This window comes from Rana temporaria, chromosome 12, assembly GCF_905171775.1.
Source record: "Rana temporaria chromosome 12, aRanTem1.1, whole genome shotgun sequence".
NCBI lineage: Eukaryota > Metazoa > Chordata > Amphibia > Anura > Ranidae > Rana > Rana temporaria.
In genome coordinates this window covers 112759662-112778172 of record NC_053500.1, presented here as the reverse complement: position 1 = coordinate 112778172, position 18511 = coordinate 112759662, and the positions used below count along the sequence as shown (strand labels likewise).

The 18511-nt window shown below is 44.3% G+C and overlaps 1 protein-coding gene across 2 annotated transcripts in view; it reads left to right on the top strand.

Moving 5' to 3' along the window:
* MMP9 (matrix metallopeptidase 9) overlaps positions 1-16911 on the top strand; it is a 38324-nt gene extending 21413 nt beyond the window's left edge. The window contains exons 8-13 of one of the 2 annotated variants that reach the window (XM_040330210.1): positions 1555-1710; positions 7980-8190; positions 8300-8433; positions 11183-11333; positions 13266-13369; positions 16444-16911. In XM_040330210.1, the coding sequence (XP_040186144.1) occupies positions 1555-1710; positions 7980-8190; positions 8300-8433; positions 11183-11333; positions 13266-13369; positions 16444-16556 (869 nt within the window). In that variant the 3' untranslated portion in view covers positions 16557-16911. Of the gene's footprint in view, positions 1-1554; positions 1711-7979; positions 8191-8299; positions 8434-11182; positions 11334-13265; positions 13444-14266; positions 14644-16443 lie in introns of those variants that run through there. The other variant, XM_040330211.1, reaches the window with a different exon arrangement.
* Positions 16912-18511: the final 1600 nt, after the last annotated feature.

Genomic DNA, 18511 nt, shown 5'->3' with positions numbered 1-18511 from the left:
ATACTGTACTCAAATGTTCCCATAATGCATCATAGAGGATATATCGTTCCTTCTAAAAATATTAGTATTGTAAATTTCAAAAGCCAATATAAAGGAATAGTAGTGATAAAAAAAAGCACTTGTGAGTTTGACCGATCTTGTTTTTTTGTACAGTTCTCCTTTAGGGGCGTGGCAAGGGTGTGTGTCCTTTCATCGCCTACTTTTGCTGATAGGTGTCCCTCATTCCCATCTCAAAAATTTGGGAATTATGCTAAAACCCAGTCCTGGGCTGGAAGTAAAGAAAAAGAAAAATCTTGCAGTAGGGCCCTCTACTGGGTAAAATGCTAATTACGTCTGGGTGGAGATGAGATTATGCATTACTTATCTTACTCCTGCTCCAGACAGCCCTAGTGCTTTCCTCCTCTCCCTCCGTCACTCTGTGTGCTGTGGGCAGACAGCCCTAGTGCTTTCCTCCTCCCCTCCGGCACTCTGTGTGCTGTGGGTAGTTCTGCTATATCATTATGTAAATTCATGAATACCTCTGCTTTGTACGTGGAGGAGTTCGAAATGAGACCACAGTTGGGAGCCCCTTAGAGAAGAGTCTTCCTGGGACCGGTTGCATTGTTTAAGGGAACTTGCTGGAGTGAGGAATAACAAGTTTGACACCTTGGGCCAGATTCTCGTAGATCGGCGTAAAACTATGCGGCCGTAACGTATCTCGTTTACGCTACGCGGCCGCAAGTTTTACGGGCAAGTGCTTCATTCACAAAGCACTTGCCTGTAAAGTTGCGGCGGCGTAGCGTAAATTCTCCGGCGCAAGCCCGCCTAATTCAAATGATCAAGGTAGGGGGCGTGGATCATTTAAATTAGGCGCCGATCGTACTGCGCATGCGCCGTCCCTAAAATTTCCCAACGTGCATTGCGCTAAATGACATCGCAAGGACGTCATTGGTTTCGACGTTAACGTAAATGGCGCCATTCACGGACGACTTACGCAAACGACGTACATTTTTAAATTTCGACGCGGGAACGACGGCCATACTTAACATTGGTTGCCCCTCATATAGCAGGGGCAACTTTACGCATCGCAAAAGCTACGGAAACGTCGTAAATTCACTGCGTCGACCGCGCGTACGTTCGGGAATCTCGCGTAAAAAGCTAATTCGCATAGACGACGGGGAAAACGACGTCGGCGACACCTAGCGGCGGATAAAAAAATTGCATCCAAGATCTGACAGCGTAAGAGCCTTACGCCTGTCAGATCTAATGGATATCTATGCGTAACTGATTCTAAGAATCAGTCGCATAGATACGCCGGGCCAGATTAGGACTTACGACGGCGCAAATGGCGTTGCGCCGTCGTAAGCCCTTTGAGAATCTGGCCCCTTATTCCTATACCCCTAGGAAAAAACTAGCATTTAACCCCTGCAGTGCTGGGGAAGGGGGTACTGCTTGTTACAGTCTAAAATCTTGCTAGGGTTTATTATAAAGTGATCATCTGCTATGGATTACTGCACGTTACACATCTCCTTTGCCATATTGCCACATTTTCTCATAATGAATAATTTTGCACAGGTTACAGCCTTTTCCTGGTGGCAGCACATGAATTTGGACACGCATTAGGCCTCGAGCACAGCAGCATCCAAGATGCTCTAATGTATCCCAACTACAAGTACGAGAGCGACTTCCATCTTCACTCTGACGACATTGAAGGGATCCACTATTTGTATGGTAAGGAACCCAATTTGCCTTGAAGAACCCTGAAACACCATTTATTTTGTTTTTTTTTATCCTGATTTTGAATATTAGGGCATAATGGATCACTGTCGGTGATTAAAAGCTCTTTTTCAATCACTTCTAAAAGATTTTCGATGACAACTGTGCCGTTGCTTGGTAACCTGTGAGTGCGGACTGACTGTGAAAGAAACAGGAAAGCCAAGGACATTGTTAAGAGATGAGAGGGGGTGAAAGAATTGGGACTGTAATTAGCAAACACCTGACTGCATGTGCACAACAGCAAACTACTATTTAAAGCTGACTTCTCACCCATAGAAAACAGCACAGGACTTTCAGATAAACACAAAGCCATTGAGTCACTAGCACACACAGAGCTTTCACCGTTACGCTCAAACTGCGTTAAGAACGGTGGAGTGATCATGCATGCAAACTCCAGATGGCAAGCAATTTTCTACTGCACGTGCAGAAAAATGTACGCTAGTACTATCTGAGCATACTTTTATGCACCCAGCAAACATACCGCCCCTTCCTTGCAGTGCTATCCTTCTCTTGTAAAAACAGTAATGTTGCTGCCTGATTTAATATAAACATGCCTACGGAATTACCGTTTCTTCTCCCACTATGATAAACAGGGCCGCTGAGGCAGTATAGCCAGCCCTCCTGTACTGGGCCCAGGACCCATCAGTTTTAAAGGGGGGCCCAGGCACCTGTTGAGCAGGAGGGTCATCTTTACTACTTTACTGCAGACACTGATCTTCTTCTTCCTTCCCCTGAAGTGCTGCCTGCTTCTCTTTCACTCCATGCCTTCAGCTGTGCTGCAGGGGATCAGGAACGGAGCAGCAGAAAGACACAGGACTTAGAGCTTTGGAGAGAGATAAGTTAACACTACAGATATAGGCGTCCAGGTCAGATTTCATGAATGGGGTTTAAATCAACTTTAAGGTCATTGCAAAAGACGAGGGGGCACTCACAAAAAAAAAAAGATAAACCTCCGTATAGAGAGAGGCGTCTTTACAGTAAGAGCCATGAAAATGCGGAATAGACTTTCCGAGGAGCCAGTTTTAGCCATCTCAAAAGATGTACAATGTGTTTTAGAACCTCCATTCCTCTGCTTTCCGGGCCCACCTGTGCACCCCTTTTCCCCACAGCTTAGCCAGCTTCCCTCCTCTCCTTCTGGCAGCTGCTGTGGGCATACAAGTACAGTAAAACCTTGGTTTGCAAGCTTAATTCGTTACAGAAACATGCTTGTAATCCAAAGCACTTGTATATCAAAGCATTTTTTTTACTGGGTAAAAAAGAGAAGCGAGGCTAGGGTTGCCACCTCATCCCTTTAAAACAGAACACATATGAATTACACAGGTTCTGTGGCTGATTAAGGTGGCAATTGAACTCAAGTGGAGCCTTATCTAAATTAAATTAGCCTCAGAACCTGTGGAATTCATATGTGTTCTGTTTTAAAGGGATGAGGTGGCAACCCTAAGCGAGGCACCTCTAAAGCCCTGTACACATGATCGGAAATCTGATGGAATCTAATCCGATGGATTTTTTCATCAGATATCCGATGAAGCTGACATTCATCAGTCTTGCCTACACACCATCAGTTAAAAATCTGATCGTGTCAGAACGCGGTGACGTAAAACACAACGACGTGCTGAGAAAAATGAAGTTCAATGCTTCCGAGCATGCGTCGACTTGATTCTGAGCATGCATGGATTTTTGACCGATGGATTTCCCCACAGACGATCGTTTTTTTCTATCGTTTTTTTAATCATATGAAAAATTTAAAACAGGTTCTATTTTTTTTCACCGATGGGGAAAAAAAATGTTTTCATCAGATGAACCGATCGTGTGTACAGGGCTTAAGTGTAGCAATAAGGTTGCTAAATGTTGTACCTTCATTAAATGTAACCATATTGCTACACTTAGAGGCCCCTCTCTTCTTTTTTATAATCAGTTGTGACAGGACGCTACTCTTATATCAAGACATTGCTTGTATATCAAGTCAAAATGTATTAAAACATTTTGCTTGTCTTGCAAAACGCTCTCAAATCAAGTTACTCTCAAACCAAGGTTTTACTGTAGATGTTTTAGAATGGATGTTTTAGTTTTCCCCCCTATAATAACTTATTTTTTCTTCCACTTCTCACAATGTAGGGAAACTCAACCTTCCCTTTATTATCCCCCCCCCTTTTTTTTTTCCTTTTTCTACACTTTAGCATATGCTCAATAGGGGGATTTTTTTTTTCTCCCCCCTATTAAATTTTTTATTTTTTTTGGTTGTTTCTTTTTTTTGTTGTGTATTTTTGGGGAAAACATGTTTTTTTAGGGGGGGGGGGGGCAAGGCCCTGTCAGGATGGCAATATGGGGCCCCGTGATTTTTTAACAGCAGCCCTTATAATAAAGATAGCTGGACCAGGTGGTATCATCTATCTTCATTACTTTGGAGCTTTTTGTCAAGGGAAATGGTAACAGTCAGCATTACAAGTATTTTTTTCAGTATAATGCCGCGTACACACGACCATTTTTCGGGTTGTAAAAAATAAAAATTTTAATGGTCTAGAAAAAAACAACGTTTTTTTCAACCTGATCGTTAAAACGGCCTTGCCTACACACGATCGTAGAAAAAAAAAATCTCTAGCAAAGCGTGGTGACGTACAACACGTACAACGGCACTATAAAGGGGAAGTCCTATTCAGATGGCGCCACCCTTGGGGCTGCTTTTGCTGATTTTGTGTTAGTAAAAGACGATTCCCACTTTTCAGTCTGTTCAGCTTTAAAGTAGATAACAAATCAACTATCATATTTTGGAGCTGCTTGGCCTTTTTAGGTTTAGAAAATTGTTTAAAAGCAAGAGTGATACTGGTGCTGAATAAAGTAATATAAGAAAATGTGCATAAAAGAAGTTACTAATCAAGGGAGGTAAGCTCACAGCCGATGGCGTCAGAAGAACGCCCTTCCCCCCACCAAACAATCCACCCCTGAGAATAAATTGGTGGCATAGTTTACCTTCTTATGTAGAATTTAAAGTAATAGAATGAATGTTATTGAAATGTGTCTTTTAACCGTGACAATATATCACACCAATGGTGTTTTATTGTTGTGTAGCTTCTTTTATATTCATCTTTTCATATGTTTGCATGCAGTTGCCATCATCTAAGCATATATGAACATCACTGACAGTGTGAGTACAAAGCAGGCTCACTGAGCTTTTGAGATCTTGCCTGCAATCTCAAACCACAGATTGATTTTGAATGGTCACCTGCAGAATAGGATTTGTCATAAAGATACAATAACAGGGAAAGCTATTTTCTTTTACCGATTTTTGGCATGAAATCACAAAACATAATATTTATGTATATGAAACTGATTTTAGAGATTTCTGAAGAATGATAATTGGTGCAGGCCAAGACTAGAGAGGGTCAGATGCGCAAGCAATGCAAAGATGCACCGCTTGTTTCTCTAGTCTGCCAATATTGCCTGCTGCAGTACCCAAAGATATGCTATTGTGGTCCGATCTGGCTGTTTTTGGGACTAATTCCTATCTAGGTGTACCTTAAAGTAAACATGGCCAGGCTATGGGCATACAAGTGTTTACATATTCCTAACAAACAGTACATTAGCTTTAAAAATCAGTCACTGACCTCTTTAGCTGTAGGCACTGTGGACCAATTCATCTTCAAATTTCACAGCAGAAGCAATACAATCCTTCAAGCTGTTCTCATAACAGCTCAGCTCTCCCTGTTTTCCTTCACTCACTGAGCTGGAGTTCTGAGAAGGGGAGAAGAAGAAGATGAGCTAATGAGAGAATTATATGAATTAGGGGTCTCCAAACTTTCTGAACAAAGGACCAGATTACTGTCCTTCAGACTTTGAGGGGTCCGGACTGTGGCTAGTGGGAGTAGAAAATGCCCTGGCATCAATGAGAGTAAAGAATGCCCCATCATTGGTATTAGTGGGAGGAAGAGTGTCCCATTGTTGGTATTTGGGGAAGAAATAGTGCCCCATTGTTGGTGTCATTGTGAGGAATAGGGGGTTATTTACGAAAGGCAAATCCACTTTGCACTACAAGTGCACTTGGAAGTGCAGTCGCTCTAAATCTAAGGGGTTGATCTTAAATTAAGGGAAGCTCTGCTGATTTTATCATCCTTGCATCCATTTTCCTTGCACATCCCCCTCAGATCTACAGTGACTTTACTTTCAATGCACTTACAAGTGCACTTGCAGTGCAAAGTGGATTTGCCTTTCGTAAATAACCCCCATAGTGTCCCATTGTTGGTATCAGGGGAAGCAATAATACCTCATCATTGGTGTCAGTGGGAAGAATAGGGCCCTGCAGTTGGTGTCAGGGTCTGGAAAGTGCCCCATCATTGGTGTCAGTGGGAAGAACAGGGTCCTATTGTTGGTATCAGTGACAGGATCTATGTCCCATTGTTGGTGTAGAAGGAATAGTGCTTTGTATCAGTGGGAGGAATAGTGTCCCAGGGGCCTATTAAAGGCAAGCAAAGGGTCACATCTGGTCCCGGGCCACAGTTTGGAGGCCACTTTGGGATCACTGATCTAAAGGACTTCAGTGCTTCTGCTATGAATTTTGAGATTGGATTGCTCTGTACAGGGCTGTTTGAAGGAATTTGGGGGCCCGAAGCAAGAAGCGGGGGACGGGGTGTTGCTGAGTTCTAAGTTGATAAGCGGAAGCGGGGGGGCCTAGGGGCGCTGTGCAAGCATTTTTTAATCAATTTTCTAAGTGTATATAAACCGGGTAGTACTTCTTCTGATAAGCGTCCCTCTCCCATGTTCTTTTTACCCCCCCCCTCCCTACCACATACCGCACGCCAGGAGATTCAGTTTGTTGTTCCCGGCCGGACTAAAAGGAAGTGAGCACTGAGTGTGTGCACTTCCTGTCAGTACGGTTACGGTACCCGGCAGGACTGCAGGAGGAGCTCGGCCAGGCTACAGCAGCCTGCAGCACTTATAGGAAGTGGCTGCACAGCGGCGCGGCAAGGGCCCATCCTGCTGGGGCCCCTTGCCAGCTCGGGGCCCCAAGCAGTTGCTTGCTTTGCCTGTCTTGTTCCGACGGGCCTGGCTCTGTAGTGCCTAAAGCTACAGAGCCTGGTGAGGGCTGGATTTAAAGCCCGCATGCATCTGGGTGAGAATGTGTAAACATTTTAATGTATATTGCTTGGTAATACTTTCACTTAAACTGAAAGCAACTATCCAGATATCACCCTTCAGTGGTTTGGAGCAGTCAGTGGAAGATTGCTTGTTATACTGTACTTTGCACATTGTTTTATATCTTTTTAAATACGCTTCCAGTCTTTTCTAGTAAAGGCTCTTTAAAGGGGTTGTAAATTTATTTCCTAAATAGGTTCCTTTAAGCTAGTGCATTGTTGGTTCACTTACCTTTTCCTTCGATTTCCCTTCTGAGGCCTCGTACACACGACCGAGGAACTCGACGGGCGAAACACATCGTTTTGCTCGTCGAGTTCCTTGTTAGGCTGTCGAGGAACTCGACGTGCCAATTTTCTCCATTCCCGTCGAGGAAAAAGAGAACATGCTCTCTTTTTGGCTCGACGAGTTCCTCGACAGTTTCCTCGTCGAAAAATGTACACATGACCGGTTTCCTCGGCAAAAAAAAAAAAACAGCAAGTTTCTTGCTTGTTTTTGCCAAGAAACTCGGTCGTGTGTACGAGGCCTAAGGCTGGATTCACACCTATGCATTTTTAGTGCTTTTTGCAGATTTTCTCTACAGAACGTGTTCCATAGGAAACCATGTTAAATGGACTGTAGTGCAAATCTGCAAAATGCACTAAAAATGCATAGGTATGAATCAGGCCTAAATGTTGTTTTCTTTGAATCTCACTTGCTGTTTCTCCTCAGTAAGCTTGCCCCATCATCCGAATCGTTCTGGCCGGGGGTTAGTCAGCCAGAACAGCTTACTGAGGAGGAACAGGAAGTGAGAAATTCAGACAAAGAAAACAAAGAAAAAAAACATTTAGAAGGGAAATCGTGAACCAACAATGCACTAGCTTAAAGGAACCTATTTAGAAAATAAAAAACAAACCTTTACAACCCCTTTAAGGAATGATTTCAGTAGAAACCTCAGCAGATAAAAAAGGTAAACTGCTGCCTGTTGTCACCTCCTATACGTCTATGATATATTGCCGCACAGCAGAGAAAGTCATTGTGATTAATTACAAAACATATTGCAGACAGTAGCAGACTAAGAGAGGTGGAACATTATGATTAACGGTTTTATACATTTTTAGGTGCTGGAACTGGTCCAGATCCCACTCCACCAAAGCCCACCAAGAAACCTAAAACAACAACTCCTTCACCCACCACCCCTGCTACACCAACTACCACTGAAAGTGTGGAGCCTTCTGATTCCCCAGTAGACCCAACACAAGACCCCTGCAAAGTGAAGGAATTTGATGCCATTGCAGAATTACAAGGGGAGCTCCACCTCTTTAAGGATGGGTAAGAGGAGCTTAAATTAGGGTGGCTTGTACTAATATCACAAGCGGGATTATAATTTATAGATGCCAATTTTGGGTTTCCTATCAATTACTATTTTTTGTTTTTTTAGATTGTACTGGAAACTACCTGCCAGTGGCCCCCCTAAGTCTTCTAAGAAGATCTCAGACACTTGGCCTGAACTTCCTGCCAACATTGATGCAGCATTTCAAGATCCCCAAAGCAAGAAGATTTTCTTTTTCTCAGGTAAAAATTACGCACAACACAATGGCATTTTTATAAATATATATAAAAAAAAACACTGTACACTTGACAGCCCACTATTGGTTAATAAATAATGCAACATATTGATATTAGACCAGTTTTTATAAGTATGCCAGATGTCATATCATATGGACATAGAAAAAATAAAGTTGCGCTAAACCTAAATCGTAAACCCTATGTATGAGTGATGGGTAATAAATCAAAGAGTCACATAAAAACATATGAAACCGTAAATGACCCTAGATTCGAAGTCATATAAAATAAATGTGATGAAAAAGATCAAAATCAACGTGAATTGAATCAATAAAAAAAAGTCAATAAATTGAAAGCACATAAATTCATAAATGGGTGTGACACCAATAAATAATGAAAAATTAAAAAAACACCCGTGCACAAATCCAGTAAAGTCCAAACTCTTCAGAGGAGGGCTGAAGCGAAAGTGATCTTCACCACCATATGACAAGTTAACCCCGCTTAGCATAGCCCCGTGGTCCCCTATGAGGCTGGGTTCACACTACTACACTACTTTCATCCTACTTTGCTCTGCTACATTGGTCCTACATTTATCCTACATTGGTCCTACATCCATCCTACTTTCATGAACAGGATACTACTTTGGTCCAACTTCAATGATATTCAATGGGCCTGAAGTAGGATCAATGTAGGACCAAAAGTACTACAGGGAGCATTTTCAAAGTCGGACCGACTTGTGTAGGACGCTACAAGACGCTCTCATAGGGAAACATTGAACACAGAGCAAAGTAGGATGAAAGTAGTGTAGTAGTGTGAACCCAGCCTTAGAGCCTTCTCTCTGGATGAAGGAGCACCAAGACACCTTTGGACACCAGTATTGTTTATCAATGATGCTGCCTGAAGGGGAAAATATATTCTGTCCTCCATCCATATGGACAGGCAAAGCCATCCAACTTTTTTTTGCAAGGACAGATCTGCAACATATTTAGCCATTTTTATTGATGGTCAGATTTGGCATGATATGGGCTGTTAGGAAGTTGGTCAACAATCCACGTGATTTAGAAGACAAAACAAAAGCCATCATAGAGCCCTATGCAAGAGCCAACAATCCAATCAACAATTACAGAGCAGGAAAGTCAATAGTAGCCCAAACACTTCTGAAGCCTCGGACACACGACCGGTTTTCCCGGCAGGAAAATTGCCAGGAGAGCATTTGGCCGGGAATCCCGGCCATGTGTATGCTCCCTAGCAGTTTTCCCATCAGGATCCCGACGGGAAAATAGAGAACCTGCTCTCTATTTTCCTGTCGTGTTTCCCGACAGAGTGTTTCCTGCCGAGAAAAACGGTTGTGTGTATGCTTACATGCAGGGTAGAAAGACTACGTATGCTCGATAACACTTTGACACATGCGCGGTAGCATACAACGATAGTGTGGGGTGTAGCAAGATGGCGGCGACGGAATCGAATGTGACGAGACACCGGCTCGTAGTAGTCAATGACGTCACAGCGTTCTTGCCATTCAAAAGAACGGCGGGTTTTTGTGTGGCCGTGTGTATACACAGCTTTTCAGTGCCTGGAATCCCGTCGGTAAAACCAACGTTTTTTACCCGACGGGATTCCCGGTCGTGTGTACAGGGCTTTAGCCTTCGTTGGGGAGTGTATGGACACTTGTAGTCTCAGGCTGCTCATGCTTTCTTTAGAAGTAAGGTATGAAAATCAGTGGGTGGTATGTCACTAAATTACAGTGACTGGTGTGGGTTTAGTAATTTCATCTTCAGTGCGTAATCCAACATTTCTAAAGGCACTGGTGTAAAAATGAAGTTCATGCCCTCTATCACCAGAAATTCTACCCAGTTCAGCAATTTTTTGCCAAAAACAATACTCATATTCACTATGATGACTTCCATTCATGTGCATGCTCATGTTTGCTCTACCAGTAAATGGACATAAGAAGTAAACCTAAGTTTACAAAATATTTTAAAAATATATAGGTAGATTCAGTAAGAGTTAGGCCGGCTTATCAGTAGATAAGCCGACCTAACTCAGAATCTACGCGGACTTATGTTTAAGTGTATGCTCAAACAGAGATACGCTTAAACATATCTAAGATACGACGGCTTGCGCCGTCCTATCTTAGATTGCAATATTTCGGATGGCCGCTAGGTGGCGCTTCCATTGCGGTGGGCGTAGAATATGTAAATGAGTTGATACGCCGATTCACGAACGTACGCCCGGCCGCCGCAGTAGTTTTACGCCGTTTCCGTAAGGCATTAGCAGGCCTAAAGTTATTCCATCTATTAGGTGGAATAACAATGTTAAAGTATGGCCGCCGTTCCTGCCGCGAGATTCAAATTTTTTACGTCGTTTGCGTAAGTTGTCCGCGAATCGGGATTTACGTCGTTTACGTCCACGTCGAAATCAATAGGCCTGTGCGGCGTACTTAGCCGCAATGCACACTGGGAAATGTAGGCGCACGGCACATGCGCATTAAAAAAAAAAAACGTAAAAAACGTGAGGTCAAGCCTCATTACCATAAAACACGCCCCCCTCCAACACATTTGAATTCGGCGCCCTTACGCCCGCCCGCTTTAGGCTACGCCGCCGTATATTAGCAGGCAAGTACATTGAGAATCATGTACTTGCCTAGCTAACTTACGGCGGCGTAGCCTAAACTAAGCTACGCCGCCGCAAGTTTGCACCCATGTACCTGAATCTACCTAGTAGTGTGTACCCAGCTTAAGTATGGTTCTTTCTGCAGGACGCAAATTCTGGCAGTACACGGGAAGCAGCGTTTTGGGTCCACGAAGTCTCGAAAAGCTGGGCTTTGGCAAGGATGTGGATAAAATCTTGGGCGCTATTACACGGGATAATGGAAAAGTCTTGTTGTTCAATGGTGACAAATACTGGAGGTAAGGCTGCAAGAGAAGTTGGAACTTAAAGTAAACTAACATAAGAGATATTTAAAGACTTTGATACTTCCATCTGAAAATGCTAGTTGCTTGGCTACCCTGCGTGTTAATATTTTCAGTCACTGCTTCCTGTTTTGTAGCTCTACACAATGTCTACTTTAATTCTTCATATCATACAAATCTATAAATTAGGTGACTAAAAACAGCGCACTTCCTATGTGGTTTATGCATAGCTGTGCGCAGCCTATTGCATTAGGGTGTGCACCCCAAAGCCCAAACACACACTACCGATCAATGTTTATTCAGAAAGGGAAGGGGCAGGTAAATTACATATTTACTGGCCCCTTCCCCACTCCTAAAACATCCCAGCAGCAACAGCCAATAGGAGAGGAGGGAATCTGGCAGCGCTATGGGGGGAATATAGGAGCCAGGGCAGTAGGGGGAATCTGTGCTGCACAGGGTGATTAGGGTGTGCCTGGGCACACCTGGCAGACCCTGTGCGCACGCCTATGGGTTTATGTATCACCTCAACAGTAAACAGAGAGATACAGATATATGAGACAGTGAGAGCTCTCTTTAGTGATTATTCTACAAATCTGAAATCCAGTGAGCTGCTAGCTTCCTGTAGTGTGTAGGCTGCACTCCCTGTAAAGAAACCCCAAGCAGTGTTGTCAGCCCTGCCTGAGTTCTCCCCCTGATGAACTACAGAACACTCCCCCCTCATCTCTATAGCCAGGGCTTTTTTCAGCTGGAACTTGGTGGAACTCATTTCCACCACCTATGGTTCAGGCAGCACACCCTTGAACTCTACACTACGTACATAGCACACCGCGGAACTCTGCACTATGTACATGGCACACCCCTGAACTCTGCATGTAGCGCATCCCTAAACTCTATACTATATACCAAGCACACCCCGGAACTCTGCATGTAGCGCACTCCAGAGCTCTGCAAATAGTGCACCCCAGAACTGTGCACTATGTACATAGAACACCCCCAAACTCTGCACATAACTCTGCATGTAGCGCATCCCTAAACTCTATACTATGTACCAAGCACACCCCGGAACTCTGCACGTAGCGCACCCCGGAACTCTGCACATAGCACACCCCCAGGGGCGGACTGACAACTCATGGGGCCCCCGGGCAATAGGAGATTATGGGGCCCCCGGGCAATAGACACACACACACACACACACACACACACACACACATACACAGTATACATACACAGTATATACACACACTGAAAAGGTACTGGAGAGGCGGGGCAGCTATAATCTTGGTATTTTTAGACCAAAAGGATGTCGGTAAGGGACATTTCAGGGACAGATGTAAAACCAGGGACATCCTGTCCCTGGTTTTACTGAGGCTGGCAACCCTGATGGGGCCCCCTAGTGGCATGGGGCCCTCGGGCAGTGCCTGAGTGCCCAAATGGTCAGTCCGCCCCTGCACACCCCTAAACTCTGTACTATGTGCCAAGCCCAACCAAGAACTCTGCACATAGCACACCCTTGGGGGAGGGGGGTTTTGGGGGTTGTGGTTAAGTTCCTTCACCTATTTTCTGAGAAAGAAAACCTTGTCTATAGCATATGGTTTTAACATAGGTGGTTAAAACAGGTTGTTCATACTGCGTTTTGAAGGCCAACATAAAGCCGGTTAACAAAGTTATAACTTCTGTAGACCCACATATGGAAAATGTCCATTACAACCACAACCACAAACAACCATTATATAGTTATTAAATTACCACTGTCTTATATGACCAGTCATACCAAGATGTGGGATAATCACAATCTGCGGTTTTAGCTTAACGGTAGAAAAATTCTTAGTGATGCCATTGTCATTTATTGCTAAATTACATTGTTGGTATGTACTGTAGATTGTCAAAGTCCAAAAAAGCGTGTTTTTAACTAATCTTTTCTTTTAACAGACTTGATGTGAAGTCTCAGACTGTAGATAAGGGTTACCCACGCAACACAGATGATGACTTTGCTGGTGTTCCCAGTGATTCTCATGACATCTTTGTGTATAAAGGTAAAGATCAGTATGAGAACATTGTAAGAAATGTATAATGTACGGCAGAAATGTGGTAATGTTGGCCTTGACTGGTGCACTGCTAGAGTCCTAGCTCATTACCCCTTAACTAAACACCAACTTACATACCCCTTAACCTAAATTGACCACACAACACCTTCTGGATTAAATGGCAACTAAAGGCCCCTGTATTAATTCCAAAAGGTAACATAAAATAAACTATAAAATAACTTTTTTTTAATAAATATATATATACCTTTAAATAAATATATATATTCGAACATAACTTTTTATTAACCCAAATAACTTTTTCCAAAGATTACGTAAGAGGTTCCTGAGAGAAGGTAAACAAGGCTATGTCATGGGCTGACACCATCTCCAAAGTATTCTGGCCTCCAGCCGTGTTCCTACCAGCTCCGAGACTTGATCGATTCCTTCACTGTTCAGCCCGATTGACCACTAGCCCACTTAACCCGATAGGGAAGGTGCACTGCCCATCCAGAGAACAGGCCCCAAACCCTACCAACAATCTTTGATATATACCACCAATATATATCTACCCACCACCAACCAACCCTCAGGAACCCCATACCCCTGCCAATACCACCTGAAACGAAAAAAGACACATTAAAAACACATACCCATACCAGACAAACTTCCACTAGGGAGGGAGGAAGGGAAAAACAATCTGTGTGTTACCCCTTCCTGTCCTTGGCGCCGAATGCCTAGCTCCGCCCCCCTCTGCACTTATAGAGAGCTGCCTCGTGTAGCCAGCCCCACCCCCTTACCAACTGCTGACACACCTCACATCCTCTTCCTGGAGCAACCTCCTCAGCGTTCCCCCAGTCATATGGCCCCTCTGCCTAGGTTCCCTTTACGCCGGGGCATTCTTGACAGCCAATCAGGATCCAGCTATCACATTTTACCAAGCTAGAAAATGAAGCCACCATGCAGTTGGTTGCTCTGGACAACACTGCTATGTTTCAATTACTCTGAAAAATCTACATTCTAGAAAAACTACTTTATGGAGCTTCCGCAGAACTATAGGTTTCTTACCCAGCCCTATGGGACAGTGCTGGGCCAATCAGGAGGAACCTAGCACTGTCACATAGGAGAAGGGGTGCTTTCATATCTCAAGCAAAGAGCGCCTTCCATTCTGCCCTTTCGTAATGTCACATTTACTTTTCTAGGCCTGGCACCTTTTCGGTCTTTGTTTCTGAGATGTTGAATTTATTAAAGTTAATCTAGATGACAACCGGACCAGAAAAAGTATACTTTTATTGAGAAAAACAAATCCCTCAGCTCAGTTATACAGTATACTCTGCAAGGATTTGAAAATGACATTGCATATTCTTACCTGCGTCTGCTCTGTAGACATATAGTTAGATTCAGAAAGAGTTAGGCCGGCGTATCAGTAGATACGCTGACCTAACTCGGAATCTGCGCCAACCTAAGTTTAAGTGTATTCTCAAACTGAGATACACTTAAACCTATCTAAGATACGACGGCTTGCGCCGTCGCATCTTAGGGTGCAATATTTAGGCCGGCCTGCTAGGTGGCGCTTCCATTGAGTTTGGCGTAGAATATGTAAATCACTAGTTACGCCTATTCACGAACGTACGTGCGCCCGTCGCAGTAAAGATACGCCGTTTACGTAAGGCATTTTCAGGCGTAAAGTTATTCCATCAAATAGCTGGACTAGTAATGTTAAGTATGGCCGTCGTTCCCGCGTCAAAATTTTTAAATTTTACGTTGTTTGCGTAAGTCGTCCGTGAATAGGGCTGGACGTAATTTACGTCCACGTCGAAACCAATACGTCCTTGCGGCGTACTTGGCCGCAATGCACACTGGGATATGTACACGGACGGCGCATGCGCCGTTCGTAAAAAATGTCAATCACGTCAGGTCACCCCCCATTAACATAAAACACGCCCCCTCAGCCTAATTTGAATTAGGCGCGCTTACGCCGGACCCATTTACGATACGCCGCCGTAACTTAGCAGGCAAGTACTTTGTGAATACAGTACTTGCCTAGCTAACTTACGGCGGCGTAGTGTAAATACGATACGCTACACCGCCGCAAAGATGCGGCAATGTACCTGAATCCAGCTAATAGAGAGAGGCCATATCATTAATGCAGACGTTAAAGTGATTGTAAACGATCACTTTGTAAAAGAACCCTTTCCGTTTCAAATAGAAATTAAAGGCATTTTTATTGTTGGGTATTACAGGCATTTATATAGTGCTGACGCTTTATGCAGTGCTTTACATACTGTACTGTACACCAATCCCTGTCTTTAAGAGCTTACAATCTATTGTCCCTAGCTCACATATACCAGGGCCAAATAACCTAGCAGCAGGCCTTTGGAGTACAGAGGCGGCTCTTTAATAAGGCCTCACACTTTCAGGGGCCTTGCAGCCGCCTAACTCACCCAATGCATTACTCCAGTTTTAAGGGATGGGGGACCTTAACGCTGCTGTGCTCAGGCAGCGTTAAGAGCCCAGCGTCCCTAACAACCAGTGAATATCGGTGACATCACCCCTTGTGACGTCAATGACCCGGCATGCCCTCAGACAATGACGTCACAAGGGGGCAGGTTCACCAGGTGACATCACCAGGTGGCCCCCGCCATTAGTTATTAAAGAGCAGGATCTGGAGGCCGCCTTGTTAAAGGGGGCTTCCAGATTTCAATAAGCCCCCTGCCCACAGACCCCCAAAACCACTGGCCAGGGTTGTGGGAAAAGGCTCTTGTCCTTGAATTATTTTTCCCATGACGGGTGTGAGTGGGGCCCCATGTCAAGTTTTGCCTAAGGCCTCACAAAGCCTAGAGCTCTGTTGGCGTATGTGGGAGGAAACCCATGCCAACACAGGGAGAACATGCATACTCCATGCAGACAGTGTCCTGGTTGGTATTTGAACCAGGGACTTTAGTGCTGAAAAGTGCTAACCACTAAGCCACTGTGTTTGCTTTGGAGTATGCTCAAAGAAATGTAATGTTTATTTGAAAGAATTTTTTTTTTTTGCTCCTGTAACCTTGACACCATTTGCAAACGAACATGTTTCCCTCTTACAGGTAAATACTACTTCTGCCAAGACCAGTTCTTCTGGCGCATGACATGGCGCAAGCAAGTGGAAAAGGTCGGATACGTGAAATACGACATTGTCCGCTGTCCAGAGCGAAGTTAAAGCAAAAAAATGTGAAGAAGAGGAATGAGGAAAGGGTTAAACAAGCAGCAATAGCTAGGAAAGGGAAGACTCCAGACGTGAACCTTCCATCCTGCCCCCCTCTTCATTTTAGCCCTTACTTGTGTGGTTGTAGAAGGAAATTGTTACTGTTCAGGCACTGTAGACATGGTCTCCATGTTGCATCCCCCTTAGGGAAGTGAATGTGTGTGTGTGTCCCCGGCCTGCCTGGTGCAGGCTTCCAGAGAGCAGTGTGACAGATGATGACTTGTGGCGCTAGTGAAATGCGACAAGGTGACCTTTCAGAGATTTCTTTAATATATTATTTGCTTTTCTAATAAATACTGTTCTTCCTTGACCTGTGTGGTTGCTGTTTTTATGCTTTCCATAGCGAGAGATGGTTTTATTAGTAGAGGACTTTTTGGGAGAGCCGTTCTGTTCCACTGTGTGATCTCACATGCATTAATGTGAAATGAGCACATATGTCAAAATGACATAATAAGGAGTCCGGTGTCACCGCCTGACCTGAAAGCCACGCTGGTGGACAAGAAATACAGAAGATTTGTATACAAGTGTGTAATTAGAAATCACAGGGCATCAATGCAAAATGTTTATGGGACACCTTGTATCAATTAAATGTACCCCACCATTTTTTTTTTTTTATCCTCCGGATGCTTCCTTTTGAGGATAGATTGGTTTTTAGTTCTGAGAGCTTCTGGTGTAATGCCGCGTACACACGACCGTTTTTCATGACGAGAAAAAATGCAATTTTTTTAATTGGTCGTGAAAAAACGACGAGAAAAATGGGCATTAAAAATTTAGATCCTGCTCTATTTTTCCTCGTTGTTTTTTTAACGTCGTTGTTTTTCTCGTTGTGAAACGGTCGTGTGTAGGCTTTAACGACGGGGAAAAAACGCTCATGCTCAGAAGCAAGTTATGAGAAAGGAAATTTGCAAATTTGCAAAGGAAATCAGCCCAAAGGGTGGCCCCATTTGAATGGAACTTCCCCTTTATAGTGCCGTTGTACGTGTTGTACGTCACCACGCTTTGCTCGAGCATTTTTTATCACGATCGTGTGTATGCAAGGCAGGCTTGAGAGGAATCGCGTTGAGAAAAACATTGTTTTTTTCCATGACATGAATAACGGTCGTGTGTACGCAGCATAAGGCTTCTGGTAGGCTAAAAAACTCTCAGAGATTGCATCATCCTGACCTGCCTTGTTGCTAGGGCGTGGCTAAGAGACTCCTAGCTCTTACTGCTCACCTCCACCATCACAGACGCAAGTTCTTTCTCTGATTAAAACTCCCTCACTTCTGCTTTCTCTCCCCTGATGCAGTAGTGCTGAGCTTGGCATTGGAGAGCTGTGACGCTGTGACTGTAGAGGTGAATTGTAACAGATCTCTTAGCAAAGTCCTAGCAACAAGACGATCTCTAGGAGTTTCTCTGGTACAATGGTAACTCTAACGCTAATGACTTAGCTAATGACTATGGCCTCGTACACACGGACGGACTGTCCGAAGAAAACGGTCCGCCGGACCGTTTTCATCGGACATGTCCGCTGCCGGATTTTGGTCTGATGGTTGTACACACCATCAAACCAAAATCCCCGCGGACAGGATACGCGGTGACGTGGCCGCGACGATTACGCGGCGATTTGCGTGGCCCTGGAAGGTAAATACTTCCACGCATGCGTCGAATCACTTCGACGCATGCGAGGGATGGCGGTCGATCGGACATGTCCGGTGAGTCTGTACAGACGACCGGATATGTCCGACGGACAGGTTTCTTAGCATGCTAAGAAATTTTTGTCCGCTGGAAAACGGTCGGCTGGACAAATGTCCGCCGGAAAACTGTCCGATAGGCCGTACACACGACCGAACTTGTCTGCTGAAACTGGTCTGCGGACAAATATCAGCGGACAGATCCTGTCGTGTGTACGGGGCCTTAGCGTTGGAGAC